At 43.8% G+C, this 22,360-nt stretch overlaps 1 protein-coding gene and 1 pseudogene across 1 annotated transcript in view; one reads left to right on the plus strand and one right to left on the minus strand.

The window, feature by feature from the left end:
- Positions 1-22,360, plus strand: part of PARP1 (poly(ADP-ribose) polymerase 1) — a 36,258-nt gene continuing 13,898 nt past the window's right edge. The window contains exons 1-9 of the mRNA XM_078871881.1: positions 1-151; positions 1,636-1,798; positions 2,225-2,349; positions 2,534-2,754; positions 15,988-16,081; positions 18,734-18,850; positions 19,801-19,980; positions 20,926-21,103; positions 22,001-22,141. Coding sequence (XP_078728007.1) covers positions 41-151; positions 1,636-1,798; positions 2,225-2,349; positions 2,534-2,754; positions 15,988-16,081; positions 18,734-18,850; positions 19,801-19,980; positions 20,926-21,103; positions 22,001-22,141 — 1,330 coding nt within the window. The 5' untranslated portion in view covers positions 1-40. The remainder of the gene's footprint in view (positions 152-1,635; positions 1,799-2,224; positions 2,350-2,533; positions 2,755-15,987; positions 16,082-18,733; positions 18,851-19,800; positions 19,981-20,925; positions 21,104-22,000; positions 22,142-22,360) is intronic.
- Positions 6,808-10,626, minus strand: LOC144943856 (adenosine receptor A1 pseudogene; annotated as a pseudogene).

The following is a 22,360-nucleotide window of genomic DNA, read 5'->3' on the forward strand; positions in this document are numbered from 1 at the left end:
CGCCCTCTTTGTTGTTGTCGCTGCTGCTGCTACTGCAGCGATGGCGGACAAACCCTTCAAGGCGGAGTACGCCAAGAGCAGCCGCGCTTCGTGCAAAAAATGCGGCGGCAACATTGAGAAAGACTGCCTGCGTCTCGCAGTCATGGTGCAGGTGAGCCTCATCCACCTCCTCCCCCCTATGCATTGGTGAAGTTTTATAGTTTTAAAGCGGAATTTTTGTGTTGCGTGGCTTTGCCGTCCCTCCTCCATCTCCCTTCAAATCGTGGCCTAGCGCGCGTTCCCCGAGGGTTGAGTAGCGGTCTCGACTAGTTCGACAGGCCGGGTGAGGGCGACCTTGCTCCCGCATGCCGAGGTCCTCGACAACACGGGGAACTCGGGATTTTCGCGACTTTTTTTTTTAATATTGTACTTTTAAGACAGAGTCGATTTACGGAGGAAATGTATAATTTGCGATCATTGAACATCGCACTGGACGCCAATGAACAAAGAACGATGATGCACATCGCGCGTTGAGGCGTGCACCACCACGTGTTTCTCGCAGAGATAACGTTTCTGTTGCATGGTTTTCCCCGACCCGTTATCGGGGACAAAACGCTTAATATGTCCCGTATTTTTCGTTTCGTTATTTGCCACATTGTAGTGACGTCTTCCACAAGAGATTTGGGTTTTTTTTGGGTCGTAAACACAGAGCTGCTAAATAAACATCGGAACATTCCAACGGTGGTGTGTAATGTACTGTAGTTCATTCCAGGTCACCGTGGTCGCGCCATGCTTTGCGCAGTGTGTTTTGTGTGGGGAGGGCTTTTCCTTTTAAATTCCCGCGACAAACTGCATTTGTGCTTTGAGTGGGCTCACCCAAATGAGAGAAACGTAGTGCATCTGCGTGCTGTCTTTGTCCTGTCCACTGCGCGTGTGGGTGCATTGCAGTCTGTATTTCATCGTTATGCTAAGTGGACTGCAACACCACACCCACGAAGCAGGGCGGATCCATTGTCATCAGATGCAGTTGTAGGTCCAGAGAGAGAGAGGGATTGCAGCACGGGTCTCTTGCGTTGCTCCAGTGGAAGTTGTTGTGCTTCGTGCATGCCATGTATAGCTGCCTGGGTTTTGTAGAATTTGCACCGTTGCCTGCTTTGAAAGGTGTTATAAAAGCATGCTCCCGTTTGAGAGTTTTGACCCAAATACAAAACTGGGCACGCTCAAGAGTTGACCTAGTTTTTGATTTTGGGGGGAGAGGGGACACACCTGATGCAGTACAGCATTCGATAAGATCCTACTTTTGTGTCAAATGATATGGTTGTATAGTAAATGCTATGTTTTTTTATCTGCTTCATAGGAATGTGTACGTGCTTTTTGGATGTTGCACTTTGAGAAGAGTTTTGCGAATTGCAGTCTCAGTGTGCATGCATGCTCACTGGTGTTCACAAATTAAACGATCCTGCACATTGGCATGATGAGCAAAACAATATTGCCATGATGGACTATTATATGATGATCCACAGCCTCTTTTGTCCTTTTTTTGTCCACATTGTTGCTAAATAAAAAAAATAGGTATGCATCATTCACCAAGAATTGACCATCCCAATTGGATCAGCCGGCGCTTATGAATTTTGCTTGTGATGTTTGTGCTTGCAGTCACCCAGGTTTGACGGCAAGGTGCCACAGTGGCACCATTTCCAGTGCTTTTGGAAGCGCGCGCGGCCTCTGACGCAGGCCGATGTGGACGGCTTCAGCGAGCTGCGCAGCGCTGACCAGGACCGCATCAAGAAGCACATCGAGGGCGGTGCGGACGGTGAAGGTGTGCCAATCGTTCTTTACCAGAGCAGGAACCTTTGCGCTGCAATCAATAATGCAAATCAGCTTCCTTGCGTTTTTTTTTATATATCAGTTGGGCTTCAGAATATATATTTTTTTAAACTTTATATTTAGTAAAACAAAATTTGATTCCATAATTTTAGCAATGTCGTCAATTTTTTTTTGCGGTTTATATATTTAAATTGGGTGTTAAGCACATCTAAAATTTGCCTAAGTTTTGTGGTTTTCAGTCAATGTACGCTCATACTTTTTCTGTACAGTACAGTGACACACATCTAACTCGTTGGGGACTGAGGATACGTGAAAAGTTTGGATATGAAGATTAAATGGGCAAGTTATTACTGCCACTGGTCACTACTCTTAACAAGTGAGTATTTACCCTAGCACTGTGGACTTTTTGCTTTTCCAGGGAAAAGCAGTGGCAAAGCAAATGGAGGAGGAGCAGCAGCATCAAACACCCTCCCAGATTTTGTGGTGGAGTACGCCAAGTCCAACCGCAGCAAGTGCAAGGGCTGTGATGACAAGATTGAGAAGGTTTGTGACTCATTGCTCTATTTTTTTTTACCACACTGCATCTTTGGATTTAGTTTATAGTGAAGCACTAGTGTTTAGAGCTAACTGGTGCTGTGAATGTACTTCAATGTTACCTGTAACAAGTTGCATTTTACATCACTTGAAGGTTCGCATTAACAGCCTTTTCTGCCACTCAAATGTCCAGGACGACGTGCGTATCTCACGGAAGATGATCAACATTGAGAAGCCGCACCTGGGCATGATTGACCACTGGTACCACACCAACTGTTTCGTGGAACATCGCGATCAGCTGGGCTTCCTTTCGACGTACGGCGCAAATCAGATCGGTGGCTTCACGCGGCTCAACGCCAATGACAAGAAGGCTGTCGAGGCCCTGCTCGGCACTGTCGTCGTCGTCGTCGATGGGTAAGCATGCACATCCAGTGTTGCTGGGTGCTGGTGAGTGCCCTGTGATTGGTGAGGTGATGATCACTGAGTGGACAGCTTGCTCAGAATCAATGGTTCACTTGTTACAGCCACCAGGTAAATTCTGCAGGGAATGATCAAATGTGCTTTCTACAAAAATAAATGAAAGGGAGTGCGGCGTTTGTAAAAAAAAAATTGCCAACACCATAACAAATAAATGTTTGTAAAATATGCGTCCCAAATCATATTTACAAAACTTAATGCTTAGGTTTTAGGTGTGTTTTTGGGTTGTACCGTGTGTTTGGCATGATTTCAAACATTTCGCTCCAGGTGTTGCGTGCTTCGTCAGGAACTGAAACATCAGACGTTCTGAACAAACACCCGAACAGAATATCGTAGAGCTATAAAAACAACTGCGAAAACCGACACAGTTGTAAAACTTACATGTTTTACATTTAATCAACGGACTTCACGTCTCCTTTAAAATATTATTTTGATTAGGTTTCCATATGGTTAAAGAAATTGATTGACAGTTCTGACTACTCTTGCTGAGTCTTGTAGAGTGTGTCATTTGCAGGTAGGTCAAAATGATGGGGTATATGGGACTTGTGTAAGTAATATAGTGGGTTGCCACTGGGTGGGACTGACCCACCATATTCATAGCCTTTATCCTTTGCTGTTTTTATGGCACTCATGACCTGTGTACAGCTCGCGAATGGTATAAACAGCAATCTTAAGCACACCTGATAAGGTCTGTTGGTGGTTCCACAGACCTCTTCATGGTGGGGTATTCCTGTGTTTACTTGTGGCACACCTGGACTTCGGAGCGCACAGCCTGTGCACACACCAAGAAGTCCACCAGTGTTGCTATCTTCGAAATCAATCTTAAAGCTTAGCTTTTCGTTCTGGCTTTACCAGAGTAATTCTTATTTCATTGTAGAAGGATTTTTCAGAATCAATAAATCAGAATTTGTATTTATTCTAGAGGAATCTGATGAGCTATGAAGCTCTTTTTCACAGATTTCCAGTAGATATGGGTCGGCAAGTAATTGTTTTACACAGTTCTGTTCATATAATTATTTGCAATTTTTTGTCGGTCAGATGCCCCCAAGAATGGGATGCAAATGTGGAGTGCGGTATCAGGTTACATTACTATTATTGACTTTCGTTAACATCGTGAGCAACTCTCTTCAACCGCACGTTTTCCTGCTACCAATCGGCACAAGTTACGTTATGCTATCACTGCAATTAAGAGTGCGCCCATTGCCTTGAGCGATGGTTTGGCAGCTCGTTAATATTACAGCAGAGTTCATGCTCTTGAGAGTCATTAATTTATTAAAATAATTTTGATTAAGCCAAGAGGCTGCATGTTTTTGTAGTTTAACAAGTGTGCATACAGACTCGTAATATTGCTGAGTTCCACAATAATGCATAATTCGTTTTTATACAATGTCGATTTTGTATTGAACAGAGTTCTGCTATGTGGACAGAGTATTTTTACCCATTTAAGATAAGCAGAAACCAGCAGTGTTTGTTTACCAAGCCTCATTCTTCTGGCGAGGCCCAAAATGTGGTTGTTGAAACAGCCCGCTGGATAAACATTTTCAGGGAAAGCATGCCGGACTAAAAATATATTTTATTTTAATGTGGACATGAAGAATATATATTAGTAATAAGTAAGTCACAGATCGGGTAGCTTTCCGACACGGAAGTTTATTATATTATGCTTTTGGAATGTGTGGACATTTTTTGTATGTGTTTTACAAAGTTATGGCTTAAAAAACATATTTTAGCACCCCACTATTGATACTGACTGCACAGGTAAGGTTTGAATGCACTCTTGTATTCATGGCAGTAAACGTATCAGCATTTTATAATAGGTTTTTCCCCTGTTTTCTGTCAACAAAACAGGTGTAAAGATGTTAAAACACCAAACTGAAACCTTTTACAAGGAATCATGTCTGCATTAACCACAATGCTTGTGGTCAGAATGCAAAAAAACACATACTTTGACAATATATGCATTGTCCTTGAAACTGATTGGTCCACACCAGAGACAGTTTTTTTTAACCTCTCAAACGGTGTTAGACCAGGACAATGCATATATTATCAGAGTATGTTTTTTGTTAGCATTCTGACCACAAGCATTGTGGTTAATGCAGACATGATTCCTCTTGAAAGGTTTCAGTTTGGTGTTTTAACATCTTAACACCTGTTTTGTTGCCATACAAAAAGGGGAAAAACCTATTATCATATTTTGGTACTGGCAAAGGAGGTCCCATGATGTATCAGCATTACTATAATGGTGTCCAGTACATAATCACAAATAAATAAATAAATAGAAATAATCAATAAAATAATTTGTAATACAGTGCTTATACATATTTTAAAGAGATCTAACACACATGCATGTTGTGTCATGTGGTGTGCCGTAGCAATTATTTTGTAATTTGACCTTTACCCTGTTATGTGTATGTGAAAGGCATGAGGATTATCTGCTTGCCCATTCCCTTGAATTATGCTGGCTGTACAAACTGGCTTGTCCGGCTCATTTTACCCATGTTCATTTGTGCATCTCTTTTTTTAATGAAACAACTGCAGAATAAGCTTTGTGTTCACTGGCAAAAGCAGGTTGCTGAGAGAGGTGAAAGTAATTTAGGTTTTCAGGGTTGAGGCTGATAACACTGTGTAACAAAAAATGTTGTTCCCGGGTAGTAAGTGTTATTTCCTAATTGCTTATGCATTAAAAGTACAGAAATTGGCTATTATTCCCCACAAACTTTGCTTTTGTGACCAGGACAGTGATATTTTAAAATTTAGCTATTTTCAATGAGAAAACGGACGAATTTGTGTCTTTTCGTTCACATAAAGTCATAAAAAATCAACATATGAATCAAAATTAACATGTATTTATACTTAAGTAATACAAAAATGATTACAAAAGATTTAGACACCAAGGCGCACTACCACAGGCGGGACTAGCCACAGCAGACCGAGTTCTCTGTGGGGAGGAACAACGTCAAGTGGGAGCCACTGGTGGACCCCCGGAAGGTGCTGATGCCACCACTGCACATCAAATTGGGCCTTATGAAACAATTTGTCAGAGCTGTAACTAAGGAGTCGGCAGCCTTCAAATATCTTCAAGACTTCATCCCTAAACTGTCTGAGGCAAAGGTCAAAGCCGGTGTCTTCGTCGGACCACAGGTAAAGAAGATCCTGGAGTGCAATGAATTCCCCAAGAAGCTCACTAGTAATGAGAACACGGTTTGGAACAGCTTTGTCGCAGTGGTTGGTGGTTTCCTGGGCATTCACAAGGTCGAAAACTATGTGGAGCTGGTTGAGACTGGTGAAGAACTACGGCACGATGGGCTGTAGGATGTCACTCATATATCCTTGATGTTCATCTTGATGAATTCAAGTAGAACATGTGAGCGTTTTCGGAGGAGCAAGGCGAGCGCTTCCACCAGGATATACTGGACTTTGAATGCCGCTACCATTGACAGTATAACGAGAACATGATGGCAGACTAAATTTGGGGGCTGATTCGTGAAAGTGATTTACAGTATAATCGTAAATCTCGAAAAACTACTCACTTCTAAATCTTTTGTAGTAATTTTTGTAATTTAGTATAAATACATGTAAATTTTGATTCGTATGTAGTTTTTTCTAACTTTATGTGAACAAAATAACATATTTGCCCGTTTTCTCATTGAAAATAGGTCAATTTCAAAATATCACTGTCCTGGTCACAAAAGCAAAGTTTGTGGGGAATAATGACCATTTTATATTCTTTTGAGGCATAAACAATTAGGAAATAACACTTACTACCCAGGAACAAAAATTGTGTTACATAGTGTAACTATTGACAAATTTTGTCCACATTGACAATGGGAAAATCCCATTCCACCTTCGCCTAAGCTTCAATATTACACACTGTGAAGTAAACTCTTCTCTGAGTTGGTGACTCACAATATTGGCTTTGGAGCTCACCAGCTTATCTGTGATTATGCTTTGCTGGCTCCAAGTTTGCCTGTGAGGAGGCTTAATGCCACGCTACCCTGGGTGGCCCTGCAGCACCATGTTGGGCAGGTTGGTGCGTGAAGTCTCTATGCCCACGGTGGTGCTGGGAACCTGCGTGTCATCGTCGGTTTCCCTCGCGCTCCGGCACATAATGAGCGACAGGAAAGCACGACGGTACGACTTCATGCGATAGGCGTACAGGAAGGGATTGACCACTGAGTTGGCATGCGAGAGAATGATGGCGGCGAGAAGCAGGCCGTACGGAGTGTTGTTGCCTGGGCATAAGAGGCTGATGCAGTTGAGGACGTGGAGGGGAATCCAGCAGACTGTGAAGAGGAAGAGCACCAGGAAGAGCGAGGTCGCTGTTTTGACCTCCTTCGTCAGCGACTGCATGCTGCGTTCCTGGCAATGAAATCGACTGTTAGGGGCATGTGTGTTGGTATCACAGGAGCGGCTCCTGTGATGCCAACACACATGGTTATCAACGAAGTTTGGCTCTTTTCTCTTAGCTCCGTGGCATTTTTGGAATTAGTTTTGACTTTGAGAGTATTTCTGATAGCACCCTTTTCAGATGATCGGACAGTCATAAATAAGTGAAAAAATACCTTCAACTTTAGTGTTTTAACAGAACATTGAAACTCCCCTTCTTTTTATGGTGATGTGTTGGATCCAAATTTCAAATCCTATCATCTACACCCATCCACGATAATATCTTCTTATAGCTTCTCAATTAGCCATGGATAAACGTGGAATTATATTACTTTCCCGCCATGTCTAGGTAACTCTTCTTCTCCACAAAAAGGCTTGTATAATGTAAATTTAGTCTTTTGTAAGACCATTTCTGGGTGCCTCTTTGTAGATAAACATGGATGTTGATGAACATTTTTTTTTTACTCCTCTTATCCGTAAGGAAATTGTAGAACAGTATTCCCTCCTTATTCACGAGGGATATATTCTGGAGATGCTGAATAGCACATTTCGCGCATAATGATACATTTGAATGAATTACCTTAAATAAATACATAAATAAGCTATTAAATAATGGAAATGATCATAATAACACAAACAAATTGGTTATAATGAAGTAAAAACAAATAAAAGTATTAAATAGTGTTATAAGTTAACTACCTTAAATGATGTTGATGCTGTGCATCATAACTTTATCTCATCACTTTCTCGCATAAAATTCTTTCTCGTCACTTTCTCTCTCTGGGTGCAGTCGTGCAGAGTTCCAGATGCGATTCGTGAATAGACAAAATTTCGGATAGGAAGTTCGTGAATAATGAGGGAATACTGGAATAGAATTAGTGTAGTGTTTCTGGTAGTCAACTTCCAAGTGGCTCCTTTACGTATGAACACAGATAATAAGAATCCATATCTGGCTAACAAGAGTTCCCGTAGATCAATTGTGGCTATGAGTAATAGTTATAGGGCAGTATAGGTCTATGGATTATAGGAGGTTCACTGTATTAGTAATATCAAAGTTATTAAAATGTAATATTGATAATATAAAGTAATTTCACTGCCGATTGAAGGATTTCATTGACTGCTGGATGAGGCCTCTCCATGCTGTGTTGGTCATCGTTTTTTTTTTACCATACTTTACCATTCTGGTTAGTGTGGGTTAGTGGAGGGAGGTGGGCTAAGACCAGTTCAGATATCGCTCGCCACAGAGCTAACCATGACTGGGAATCGAACTCGGGTCGCCTGGTTTATAGCTTGATACGTTATCTGCCTCTTTTCCATATTGGACGACATGCAATTGTAACGAGCAATAACAAGGCTGGAGAAGGAGAGAAAATGTACTCTTAAGCCTGCCAAGTAACTTTGCAGTCATGTAGCTTGATACTGAGCTAATTGAGAAGCGAGTAATCGGTTTTGATTTCGCGTGATGGTGAAAAATACCAAACGAGAATTTCACGTGTGGAAAAAATCAATTGTATAATGTAATAATGGTTGCCCATTCGTTTTTCCGCTGTCTCCCTCCAAAAAGAGTTTATGGATTACAGTCAGCTGTCACCAGCCTAAATGATAATATTGTCTTCTATTTACCTAGCAATGCTTCACTTTAGTCTCGTGACTTTTTCAGGAGGGTCCTACATCAATATGTATTTCGCCTATTCAATTCAATTAGTGTTTGATGTGGGAGTAAACTGGAGCACCTGAGGAAAATAAAAACCCACACATACGAGGGGGTAACTCTCTTAATTGCCGTACTGCTGTCTTGCAGCCGTCTCGCGGCCTTGCAGGTACCATTAAATCTGTACGACTGCTTGCACAAGCTGCTATACCGACACGTAAAAAACCAAAAACACCAGCGCGCTACTGAATCGCAACGCTCATTGCTGCCGACGATTGCTTACCTGGGCATTGCCGGCGCCACCCCTGGCCTCGTTGGCGATGCGACGCAGCTGGTACCGCACTTGCAGGAAGATGCGCGCGTAGATGACGAACATGATGAGCAGAGGCGTGAGCACGCAGCCAAAGAAATTGAAGTACACCATGTAGTTCATATCAACGACGGCCACGAAGTAGCAGTAGCTGTCACTGGGCGAACCCTTGTGCCAGCCCATGGCCGGCACCAGGCCGATAAGGAAGGCCACGAGCCAGGTGAGCACGATGGTGATTAGAGCGTTGCGGTGCGTCATTATCACCTACGGGAGGAAGAGGGCGAAGGGTGGCGGTTGTGCAAGATGAGACAGCGCGCGCCCTTGTATGTAAATGTGGAGGGAGCTGCCTTTTAAGCAGCCGTCGTCGTCTAGAAATGATTTGTATTTTCCTGTTGGGTTATTTCCAAAGCATTCCTTAATGTTTGACTGGTGCTGATTTGATTGCTTACATTTTTAGCACTGCGTGGGGTTCGCAAAGCACGTTTGTGCTGTACAGCAGACGGTAACAACCCTGGAAAATGGTTCGCAAGGGTTACCCATAGCATGCTGGTGTTATAACACTCATTCCAAATTTTTCTTGTTAATAAAAAAAAATTACTGCGGCTACTGCTGCTTATCAACTGAAACGGAGATTATAAATGCCTATGAGGTCAAACACCCTGTTAACCCTTTCCCATTCCGAGACGACTTCAAGTTGCAGGGTGGGTCCCATTCACTGGTGAATCTCGGAACGCGCAAGCGGTTAGCGTTAATTTTATTTAGAGAGGCGTAGCGCCGTTGTTTTTAAAGACGTACTCGCCACAGAACTGTAGCAACATGACCACACTTTATGATAGCTGGCGCCAAACTGTGCCACATGCCCTTCGCATGGCCTTGTGGGAGCCTCGGTACCGATTAAGTTATTTTATATTTTCTTCCGATCAGTATCGGAAGAAAAACTGATGACGTACATGTACGACATCACGTACGTCATCAGAACGGGAAAGGGCTAACTGGCCACATGTTCTGTGATAAAATATTTTTTGATATGTAAAATAAGACTTGACGCCGACAATGCCGATCGCTGCACGCTCACCTTGTATCGAAACGGGCTGAAAATGGCCACGTATCTATCGACGGCAATGGCCAGCAGGCTGAAGATGGAGCTCTGCGTGAGCATGATGAGCACAGACAGCATGAGCACGCACAGCAGGAAGTTGTGGCGCGGGAGGCCCAGGTCCGTCATGATGGCGCAGGGGATGGCGACAGCACCCACGCACACGTCGGCCACCGCCAGTGACACCAAGAAGTAGTTGGTGACCGTGCGTAGGCGGCGGTTCTTCATTACGGCGACGCACACCAGCAGGTTGCCGACCGACGACAGCAGCGCGATGACGAGCTCCAACAGGATATACGGCACATTGAGAGAGACCTGGCTCGGGCTTTCCGCCTCGATCGGCAGCGTCGTGTTATTGGCGCTCATTTTTACTTCCCAGAGGGTTCTTGGCCACAAGCTGCACCTCACCCGGAGGGTCTTCTGACGGCGGTTCCTCACAGCCGAGTAGCCTTGCTCGTTTTACGGTTTTGAGCTGACGTCTGAGAGCTCGTTCCTAGTCCGTGTTCGACTGTCACATAAGTTGATGAGTGTGGAAAATGCCGCTTCAGCGAGTTGACGCTTCCTCAGGGCAGCAAGATTCTGGAAGCGAATCATCACTACCATTAATAATTCATATGAACATACGTGATGCTTGCGTTAACATATGCACGTTTATTACTCTTGTTTGCCTTGCCATGGCTAGTGAGCACAGCTGAAGTCTTCCGGGCTTCTTACAGTGTTTGAGTCTTTACCATTCACGGTGTTTTTTTCCCCCCACCCCCCCCCTCCCCAAATGTTGAACTCTTGCGTTAGCAAAACGCGAGTGATGTGAGCCGTATTTGGTTGCCGGTGCTTATGTACCTTCGTGTTGCAGCGGTCACGTGGGTGATTGTTTGACTTGTGTTTCAGGCGTGTGCATGCCCGCCAGTGTTTGTGGAAGAGTGTCATCGCCATCCATCAGTACCTCTTTTCACAGTGTCGGTGATCCTACATGCCAATATTGTTGTCCCTATGTCCAATTTCCTGCCCCCTCCTCTTCTCACCTGCCTCCATGTGCTGTTAGTTTTCCATGTGTTTACGGCCAAGCCTGTTGACTGTTGCCTGCGCGCCTGTGTCTTGTCTAGTTGGCCTGCAACGCAAACCAACTTCGGCTAATGCCACCAGAATGCTTCTGCCCCGTCCACACCCTTGACTGGCAGAGCATGGTTTAAGTGCAGCTAGCGCACTCAACTGTCTTTTTATGATTATGTAAACAACTGCGTCTGTGTGGTGCACACACATGTATATAGTTCATGGCAGCAGTAAAACGGCAGTGAATTCTGCTTGACAGCGGTTTACCTACTTTTTCCAGAATTTCCTTCCATGTAAACGTCCTGGGACAATTTCACAAATGTGCTACATTAGTGGCACTCGGAACGAACATAGCCAGAGTATGAATGGGTTTTGATATTTATCTACAACAACGGGTATATTACATTTAGAAAAATGCTGAGCTGATGGGCTCAACTGTGCTCATCTCCAATTTACAGCTCTGCGTAAGTTGTGGAAATTCCATGTTCCTAGAATGGGGTCAAGGCTTCACAGAAGAAAACCACCATTATCTTCCCACAAAGTGGCCCTCTATTTACCCTGGAGGGCTGATAAAGGGACAAGAGTAAGGGCTGAGTTTAGGTACAGCATAATTTATTTTGACGTTCGTGAAACGTGCGCGAATAAGTTCAACCGGTTATCCATGTGACCAGTGTGAGATTGCACAGTGCTGCCCTAAAACGCACAGCAGAGATGGAGCCAGGTCCATTTCCCCAGATTAAACAAACTAGACCCTGCGGTCAGGTATAAGGACAAAAGCACAGGCAGAATAGGTGGGGATCACGGTGGGGTGGTTGTCCTTGCAATGACTGACATTTATTTATTTAACAAGCCAGGGTGCTGTTTGTGAAAACTTGAAACGTAAATTGTTATCCCGTCTTGCGGTGGCATACCATGATCGCGGCAACCCCAGAGCCGTGGTAAAGCCACGAAAGCTTCAAGCTCCAATTTTCGTGGCAAGAAGCACCCTGGATTGTAAAATATAATGATTCAGCCTCTTGCAAGTTGATGATTTGTCACGATTTGGAATGACATAAGCGGGAATCACATTTTTTTTTAGATTGTGGTGAAGATAATGCCTCCAGTGGCTGCTGCAAGATCATATAAACCTGTTAGAACATAAAAAATAACCAGTTATAACAAGTATTAGTAAATGCATGTATTGTGAGCATTAAAAAAACTATTTTAGGTGGGTTTATCGTTACATGCTTAGTTCCAACTTTCCACGGGAGGGTATGTTGTCTTGGCTCCATAGAGGTGAATAATTTGCACCAGTAGTCCAGTTAGCTTGCACATATCACTTGTCTGAAACTTTGTGTGTCTGTTTGACACGTATGCTTTCACGACCAATATTATTCATAAAGGTTTTTTGGGTGAAATCCTGTAAGTATATATGCGTCGTTAAGCCGACACCACGTGACACAACCAATTAATAAGGTTTGTCACGTTAACAAAACATGCCAATTAGTTTTTTCAGCCTGCCGGTGTGTTGGAAAGTAAATTAATAACATTTACAACTTGCGTATGACGTTTCGCTGGTAAGTGCATTCGACATAGGGCGATTTTGCCAGAATTACGATCTAACCCAAAAAGACCTTCATTGTGAATTTTGTATGCCTATTGATTCCAAAGATTAAGAAATCTGTACTCTACTCCCACTCCGGACTGAATAGATGTGTTAGCGCAAGTGCTGTTGATGAATGCCGACTAATACTGGCTTGGCACAGCTCTTTGTACGTGCGAAGTGCCAACTCTTTCAGAAGTTATTTACTGTCGGGTGAAGGTCTCTCACTCATGCGGGTCGCCATCCGTCGTGTTTCTGCAATATCATCCATTGCGTTCCTGCAGAGGAGCTGATCTCATTGCTCCATGTACAGAGTGGTCGTTTCAACGTACGCCTTCTCTCCTTTATCTGCCTTTCCACCACCTATCTCACCCCACAAGCCATCGTTCTTTCTAGTGACATGTGCTGAACGAGGCGACCTTTCATCGACGGTCATTATGGTGTCTCCGAAGTGCATTTGGCATTGCATATAATTGCCTTTCATTGTGTTCGCAGTGCCTCTGTGAAACTTAAATATTGGAAGCAGTGAATAAAAAAAACCCCTGAGTTTCCCCTGAGGTCTTTCTAAGCCATATGTTTTTCTGCACAGTATGACATATTTGCAGTTGTCTTAGAATCTAATTAACAGTTGTTAGCTTTATTATTAACTTGGCACCCCCACACCCCATGGTGCCTCTAAATGTTATGGTAACCCGAGATTCCCTTGCCTGGGGCTGTTGTGTTTAGCAGTGTGTGTGTACGCTACCACATTAGGTGCACAGACACTCTGCGTGTATGTGGGTGTCTGTACAATATTATTTTAATATTTCTACGAGACACCCACAGATTTTGTGCCCCTGGTCAAATTTGAACAGATGTTGAATATGGTTTGCCATTGCTATGTATAACGTGGCCACAGTAATTGAGGACTGCTATTTTGCTCATGTGAGTATGGAAACACTGCTTGCAGTCCTGAACTGGTGGTGGAAATTGCACATTGCTATGGCAGAGACGAGTCTCTCTTTAGAATTTACAATCGCACGGCCAATCCGTAAGTAGAAGTAACTTATTGGCGTTTTGTTAACGTAACACATTTATTACTGATTGGCCGTGTCGGGTGGTGGAGGGTTGCGACACATTTATACTTACGCGATCTAACCCAAAAACCTTTAATATAAAGAATGTGTTTTTGTTGGCTTAGGTGGTTGATCTGCTGGGATGTTAATTAGTGGCTGTTATTTCAATACGTTGTTTGCTTAAGCTATTGATAATTTCTGTGATTAAATTACCAAAATGTTGCCAAGTGTACATTTGACAATTTACGAGCGGTCATTGCATTCTCACGTCACAAGTAACATACAAAAGTTTTAAATTACCCACGACTAAATTGGGGGAAAAAGGTCAAAATGTCCACACATTTCCACAAAACATGAGGTTTACTCTTGAAACGAAACCATGAATCTCAATCGTTTCTCACCTGGTTAAATATGGGACGTTGACTATAAGAGCTCAGCCTTGTTTTTTTGTTATTTATATTTATGTTTTGAGTTACGCTAGCTGACAAAGAACATCCCGGCGGATGACACTGACAATTGTTTACCTTGGTGCAGGCCTGGTCCCTTCCTCGAGATGTGCCGGGCGTGGTGCTGCCTTTTCTTATCACCGTTTAAGTTTCACTGGTATCGCCAACACAGCCGACACCACCGTGTCACTGCCAGTGAAGAGAGTTAGCTCCTCAGCTCCCAGAATTCCTCTGTGCGGGGGTGGCCGTGTGGTTGCGACTTTGAGTTGTCGCTTCCACCATCGTGGACACACGATGGCGATTGCCGGCGACACGCGAATGGGCCAGGGTCGTCCTAATTGTGCCACTCGGGATGAGATTCGGCGACACGGGGGTTTGACCAAAGTTGTCGAGTGGTATTGGATGGGGAACAAACACCACTGCTAATTATTTTAACATAATCCCTTCTGACAGCACGGACCTCCCTAATTTTCAGTCTGCGATATGCACATGAGGTGTGGAGATGAATGCTCAGAGACAAGCCATGCTTATGAGGCGACGACATACAAAACCCGGCATGAATAGGTCTGCAACCTTATTGATGTACTGCCTAATAGAGGCACCTTGCTGCCTAGCAAGCAGATATCACACTCATGTGATGGCTCCATGTCAACAAATGTGCACATTTGAAAGGAAGCAAGATACAAATTTGACTGGTTTGAGCACAGAGGAGGGTTAAGCGTTAGCAGCAAATGGCGGTTGCATGTCTAGTGTCTGTATTTCCTTCTCAGAGGCAAAACACTTCAACCGTTTTCAAATCGTCCCACGCACCCAGAGGGGCCATTGGGTCTCTCAGGAAATGTTTATCCTTGGAGGGCTCTTGCATGATCCTAAATAAAATGATTTAATTAGCTCATTCTTTTAGCTTCCAGCCTTCGATGAGTTATTAGAATTGTATTTGCGTGGCAGTGAAGTGAAAGTGATGCTGTTATAAATGCCCAATTCTTTAAGTGCCAATGCCTGATACAGGATCCATGCAGGAGCACCACTCCCTGCCTTCTGTTATTTAGAGCAATTACGTTAACAGTTGTGGAGGCTTAGGCCTCCCTTAAAAACAAGAGACTTGTCTCAGTCAATTGTTCCCGAGTAAATGAAGGCAAGTGACTCATTTTTCTCACTTTGTCTTGCAACCTTATGCTTTGATGTTACACAGTGGTATAGAGTCCACATTCCAACGTCTTACCCTTATTGCCCAAAATCATGTCAACTATACTTTCGCTTGGAAAATCATATTTGCACAAGTGCCATGGTGTTGCTACAGCATTCAACAATTCCCTTAACATAAGTGCAACGTGTATTAGTATAGATTCTTTAACAAAAAATGCATGCGATAAATTGTGTGTGTAAGAATTTATGTTTTTCAATCTTCTCTACATTGTATGTTATGCCCTCCCTTGACCCCTACAGCCAGTAGTTGCTGCAACATTCATCACGGTGTAAAAAAATAATCAATTCCATATCGAGTTGTGGCCTTGGATTTCCCGAGTCAATCTTTACACGTCCCAAAATATACAGTAAATAAAATTAATTTGGAACTTTTGTTGCCTTCTTGCAGAAAACGTAAAGCAGAGGATCAGGTAGATGAGGTGGCCAAGAAGATCAAGTTGGAGTCCATGAAACAGAAGGAAGAGGAAGATAAGATGCTAAAGGTGGGCATGTGCTTGTCTGTACGTATGCATGTCTGCTTCCGTATGTGTGCATCAGTGCTTTCCCAGTTGCCTCGCCGTATGCTTGTGTGCCCTGTTTGTACGTACGTCAGTGCATTTTAATGTGGATGTGTGTGGTTGAGTGTGTGGCTGTGCTTGGTGTTGTGGAGCAGTGTTCCGTTGTTAGCACACTGAAGTATGAAGCTGGTGACCTGGTTTCAATTCCCAGACACGGATAACACCAGCGGAAAGTCAAAACCAGTCGTTAGGCCTCCTCTCTATTGATTCAGCTGTAAATTAGTATTTGATACTGTGTCTTAAATCAGTACTTGGGCCGGCAGAGGTGGCCGGGAATGGTTTTGCACCACACCACTATCCCATTGTGCGTTGTGCTGCACTTGCCACAGCAGTTTTTTATGGCTATACGTGGAATGTGTGTCTTTTTTTGTGTGTATGGGGCAGTTAACGACGTCTTTGCCAGCTGTGCTATGATCCCTGTGACCCGGGTGTAATTCGCAATTGTTTTGAAGTAACGCCAGTGGCAATTGTTAATTCAACCTAGGCTGGCCTGCGGCTAGATTGACTCAGGCTAAAATGAGTGCCAGGTGCAATGTGTCAACAATCACTGGGGACGTCGGCACAAACACAGACCACGGCACCCACTCCATGCTGTGCACCAGGTGTAATAGAAACTCGCCAAACAGCACTTGCTCCAACAGTCTCTAGCATTGAGTCAAGGCATCTGTGCGATTGCTTTATTAAAGTAACTCGCCATAACTGAGATTGTGTGCGTTTTTATTGCAAACTTAGTTTGACTTGTTTTAAAAATACAAAATCAACGCGGATTGTCGATGCAATGTGATGATTTTTGTTGTCTTGAAGCATTGTGTGTCCTTGTGAAAATCTGTTTATTTGTATGCCGCTTGCCTCTGTTTATGAAAATCAGTGGGAGGTTCAATAACATTTTGAGGAGGCAGCTCCAACAGTTTTAATTTATTTCAAACCAGCCATGGGAATCCATAATACAGATTTTTTGGGTTAGATCGCGTAAATATATAAATGTTGTTAAAGCCGCCATAAACAGCACACCGATGTGTTGGAGAGCAAAGCCACAACATTTACAATTCGAGTACGACGTTTCGGCAATAATTACGACTAGCTTCATCAGGCGACAGCCAGATTTATGGAGAAATCCTGTGGAAATAACCCAGCCATGGGAAACTTTTCTTTACTGATGTCCAAAGAGGATTCTAGATTTGAAGTTTGTCCAAAGAGGACTTTTAATTACCTATGATAAGCCATACATTAATACTCTCACCTCGGTCACTTTTGTCACTGCGAGTGGTCCTGCAATGACTGAGCACGCTAAAATGGGAAACGCATTGTTACTAGGTCTCAAATATCCCCCTCTGGTACCCGATTAGTGCAGCTAAGATGCTTTCAGTGATAAATAAATGTCGTTTTGAAGTCGCTTGGCTGCGGGCCGTATGAAATGTCACGGGCCGGATGTGACTCAGCTGCTGTAGGTTCTTCAACCCTGCTCTTTCCCATGCCACGGTTCTGCCTGAAATTGCGACGGCCGCAAGTGTGGCAGCTTTTCATCCTTGACGGCAGAGCCTATTCACAACGCTGAATTTGCTGCGCTTTTGGTCCTGAGCATCGGCGCCCCCCCCCCTCGCCTTCACCTTCCCCAGCCGCCTCCTCACCTTCCGCCCTTCCCTTGCGGCCATAATTGGCGGGACCGAGATTATCCCGAGCCATCTAGAACGCACAAATGAGGCGCGGCGTCCCTTAATCCAGCTCGTTAGTTGCATGTGGCTGCGGTGCTGGATGTAGCTGGAGGGCCCCACAGTGCAGGTAATTAATGCGCCGGTTTGCGGGGAAGGTGGCTGCATTATTAATAGGCTTCCCCACGGTGAATGTGCACGTCGTTTAAACAACACCCCCTGTGCAAGGCCTTGTTTGCAGAAAGAGGTGTCAAGCGTACGGTTACAGCTGTTTTGACGCGTGCCCATTAAGTGCAATGAATGTGTGGAATTCTAATTGTTTATTTAATTAGTAGAGCCAAATAATGAGGTTGTTTTTATTATTGCCAAATGGGAGTTGAAAATAAATTCGTTGTCATACGGCTCGTCTTGTACATTCATATCTTGGGTTGTACACACGCCACCTGTCTGCTACATAGGTATCTCATCTTGTACACAAGTAACCTGTATTGTACATACGTATCTTGATTGTGTGTCCTAGCTTGTCGAATGTGGTATTGAGGCTTCCTTGACGAGGAAAAATGAAAAAACAGGGTTTAGGTGCGTTTTGCTGATTTCACTGTTGCATCACTCTCGTACTTTTGAATACAACACCACTGCAGTGTACTCTTAGGTTTTTTGGGTAAAGTCACGTAGGTTAAAAATACAATTAATAGAAACAAAATAAAATAATAAATCACGACGTTTCAGAGGCAACACAAGTCTCCGTCATCAGGTGGGACCGTCACAGCTAGATTTACTGTATCAAGTGGTTTCACGAGAATGTTCCCAAAATATGTTTTTTTCATTATCAAACCTTCACAAGGAATCTACAAGATAATCTCTATAATTTCAACAATATATATATGATTTCCTCTTAAGTGCATATTGCCTGTTCATGCCCCAACAGAAGCAGAGCAATGTTATCTGGAGCTTCAAGGATGGCTTGAAGAGCTGCAGCGATGAGATTGACCTCAAGGAGCTGCTGATTGCCAACAAACAGGCCGTGCCATCCGGCGAGTCTGCGGTAAGGCCCGCGGCGAATGCCCCGAAGTAAGAAATTCAACGGCTGATCTGAAAATCGGCGAACCACAAAATGAGTTTTGAAGGACCACAGGTTGTAAGGAGAAATGTAATGTTTGGGGGATAAGGTTTGGATTATGGCCGATAAGATTTGACTGATGGACCACGGCATTTTTGCAGAGAAGCAAGTGTTGGGCACGATTGAGCCTCCCTCTACAAAACAGGGGTTGGACACCGATGCTTTTTGTTTTGTTTATTACAACTCAACGCAAGCCCGGTACAATACACCGATCACAAAACGGTGGTGGCGGTGGGGGGGGTGAATACAAACTCTGTGAAGAGCAACCTGATTTTGGCCCGACAGAACCCTATGTAGGGGGAAGAATTGGGTTCGCTTCATCACCCAAGTGGGGACCATGTGTGGGGGCATGAAGATTTATATCGAGGAGAGGTAAGGGGGAAGTTAACTAACATACTGGGGGGACAGGTGGAGGGAGGAGGGGGAGGGGGGCAGATGACTTTGTTAATATTACACTTGACATTATGATGATGATGCCATATATCCAGGAACATCCCACCAATACTCTTTCAAAAATATCCTGCATTGGGATCTTTGGCCAATATGTTTTTTGAGAGGAGAAAATTTAAAAGCAGATGGCGGTGAGACCGTGAGAGCAGTCCTTGAAGGACGTATCAACTATGTAACAAGGGGGAGACTGAAAGCCAGATGTTGGTGTTCATGAGACTGTAAGAGCTGCTCTGAGATGTCCAGGATTGTCTTTATAACAGCTACGAGATCTGGCAGAAGCAATTATAAGGAGTGACTGGATCAGCAGTTTTTGCTGTTGACCACTTAACCTTGTGAGTGTGGGATCCAATCCGTACTTGATTGCAGTTGTTAATGTATAAACGGGCTTTTGTTTGTCTTTCCGTTCCCCTGTGTGTTGCTACCAGGTGCTGGAGCGCCTGGCTGACGGTATGGCGTTCGGTGCGCTTCTGCCATGCGCAGAGTGTAAGGACGGGCAGCTCGTGTGCATGAGCGACGCTTACCGCTGCACGGGGAACATCTCCGGCTGGACCAAGTGCACATTCAGCACAAAGACACCCAAGCGCAATGAGTGGATCATCCCAAAGGCAAAGCGGAGGGGATATTGTTAGCAACGCGTCGTGCCATGGTTTTACAGGGGTAGGATGTTCTCCGAGCGCTGAGAACGTGTGTTTTTAGGGAACGCATGGAATTGATTGTTACCGTTTCGCATTTTACCATTGTTTGGTTTAACTTGTATGTTTGTCATTTTTGTGCTTTTAAAGCTGTGCTTGTATGCATTGCTTGTTAGTTTTTGTGATGTCTATTTTTTTTACTCTCCAATTGCTTGATAGCGTTGGTGTGCATTGTTTTTAAAGCTTATTTTGTACACATTCCAACAAAATTCATTTTTTATTAATCTCCCAGTCTCCCTTACAAAGGAGACTCCAGTCTTATTGAACCCTCATTTGGTGTTAAGTCAGCTTTGCCAGCTCCCCATCCTTTCCCCATGTTCAGATCCAGGCTCAAGTCTTTCCTCTTCTCTTGCTGTGTCTCTCTGAAATGTCATCATTTACAGCTGTACTACATAGCTGTCTATATACCTGCGATTAGCACAGTAGGGTATGGTGTGAAAGAAGTCCAACATACAGACATGAGTCTCCTTTCCCTCGCTGCCCTACGTCATCCTACTACTCACCCTCTTGCCCACCAAAAACAACCTCTAAGAAATCATTTCTTGTACATCATCTAATGAGGTGTTATCATTTTATACCCGTATCACTCCAAATTGTACAAACTGTAAAAGTCATTGATCAATTGATTATTTGTCCGGCATGTTGTATATGTCGGATTATGAAATTTTGATAAAAATAATAAAAATATAATGAAGATTGGAAAAATGCATAAATTGCGGAAATTATGCAAATGTATTTAATTATATGCATAAATTATGATAATCATGGAGATAATCGTATTAATTTATGCAAATGCCTGCAATTATGTTGATGTTTATCACTCTCTGGCTGCCCCCTTGTCATCACTGCCCTGCCTAGGAGTTCAAGGATGTGCCATTCCTAAAGAAGTATAAGTACAAGCAGCGCGAGCGCGTCTTCATGTCCGCCCAAGCTACTACCAGCCCGCCACGCGCTGCCACCGTCGCCACTGCCACCGTCGCCACTGCCGCAACCAAAAGTGGAGAAGCCCCCGGAACCAGCGCTGGCGCAGTCCCAGGTAACTGGCAGAGGGTGGGTACCGGTCCACTGGTGTCGTGCCCTTTGTTTAAAGGAAGACGAAATGCAGATAAAAAGCAATCTGGTGCTATTTTATAGATGCATTGCATGAGCTGTTTGTCCCGAGCTGTGTGACATGAGTTTGAAGTTCTAGATTTGAAGCTTTCGTGACTGCAAGGATTCATATTTTTAGGTTTTTTCAGTAAAGTCACGTAGGTAAAAAATAAAAATTTATAAAAGTAAAATAAAAATAAAATAAATATCACGACGTTTCGGAGGCAACACAAGCTTCCGTCTTCAGGTGGAACCGTCACAGCACGACTGCTGGTTGAGGGTGACTTTACCGAAAAAACCTAAGAATATGAGTTTGAAGCTTTGTTAATAGAAAGTTACGGCCACATAGCTCTCAGCAATACCGCTATGGTGCCTTCTGGTAGATGTCTGCCATGCTGGAATCCGTTCACCTCCACAAAGTCAGAGCTTAGGGACCCTGGCTACTTTGATTCGATGAATTGTCACGATTTGGCATCATTATTCAGTAAACAAATTATGACCTGGCTACATTTATTACAGTGCATTTAGCGGTACTAATGGCTGTGGAGGTCATGTAAATCAAATACATAGAACGTTCGCAATTTAAGCGAGAATTCAATTAATGTATCGTGAGCATGAAAATAAATTTTAATCGATGATTCTATGCATCGTTACATGTTAATGAAATACCTCTCGATTGTTTTGTTGTTTGCATTTTGTCTTTGTCTATATGTTTCGATATGTCTACAAATATCTTTGTGTCTGTCTCATGTCGTATGTGGTCTCCAATGCCTGTTGTGTGCCCCATGCCTGACTACTCACGTTGCTCGCTGCCGCCGTTTTCCCATGGTGGGGGTGGGCGCAGGAAAATTATTGGCCGGCAAGGCGTTGTGCTTGGTGGGGAAGCTGCAGAAGAGCCGTGATGATATCAAGGCACTGGTGGAGAAACTGGGAGGCAAGATGACCAGCACAGTCTCCAAAGCCGACTTTTGCATTAGCACCAAGAGTAAGTGCTTTCCTCCTCGATATGTGTCCAAAGAGTGATCACCCACGAGTGATCATGAAGGGCACCTTTGCTGAATGCCTTGAAACACTGGACCACATTTTAGAGCAAACGACATCAAAAATTGTCACCCCCAGCACCTGGGATTGCTCCCAGCATCTGCGAGCAACGACTATGACAACTTTGGTATATTCATGACATAGGGTGATGGTGTTCTGTCGA

The sequence above is a fragment of the Lampetra fluviatilis genome, chromosome 33, assembly GCF_964198595.1.
Source record: "Lampetra fluviatilis chromosome 33, kcLamFluv1.1, whole genome shotgun sequence".
Taxonomy (NCBI): Eukaryota; Metazoa; Chordata; class Hyperoartia; order Petromyzontiformes; family Petromyzontidae; genus Lampetra; species Lampetra fluviatilis.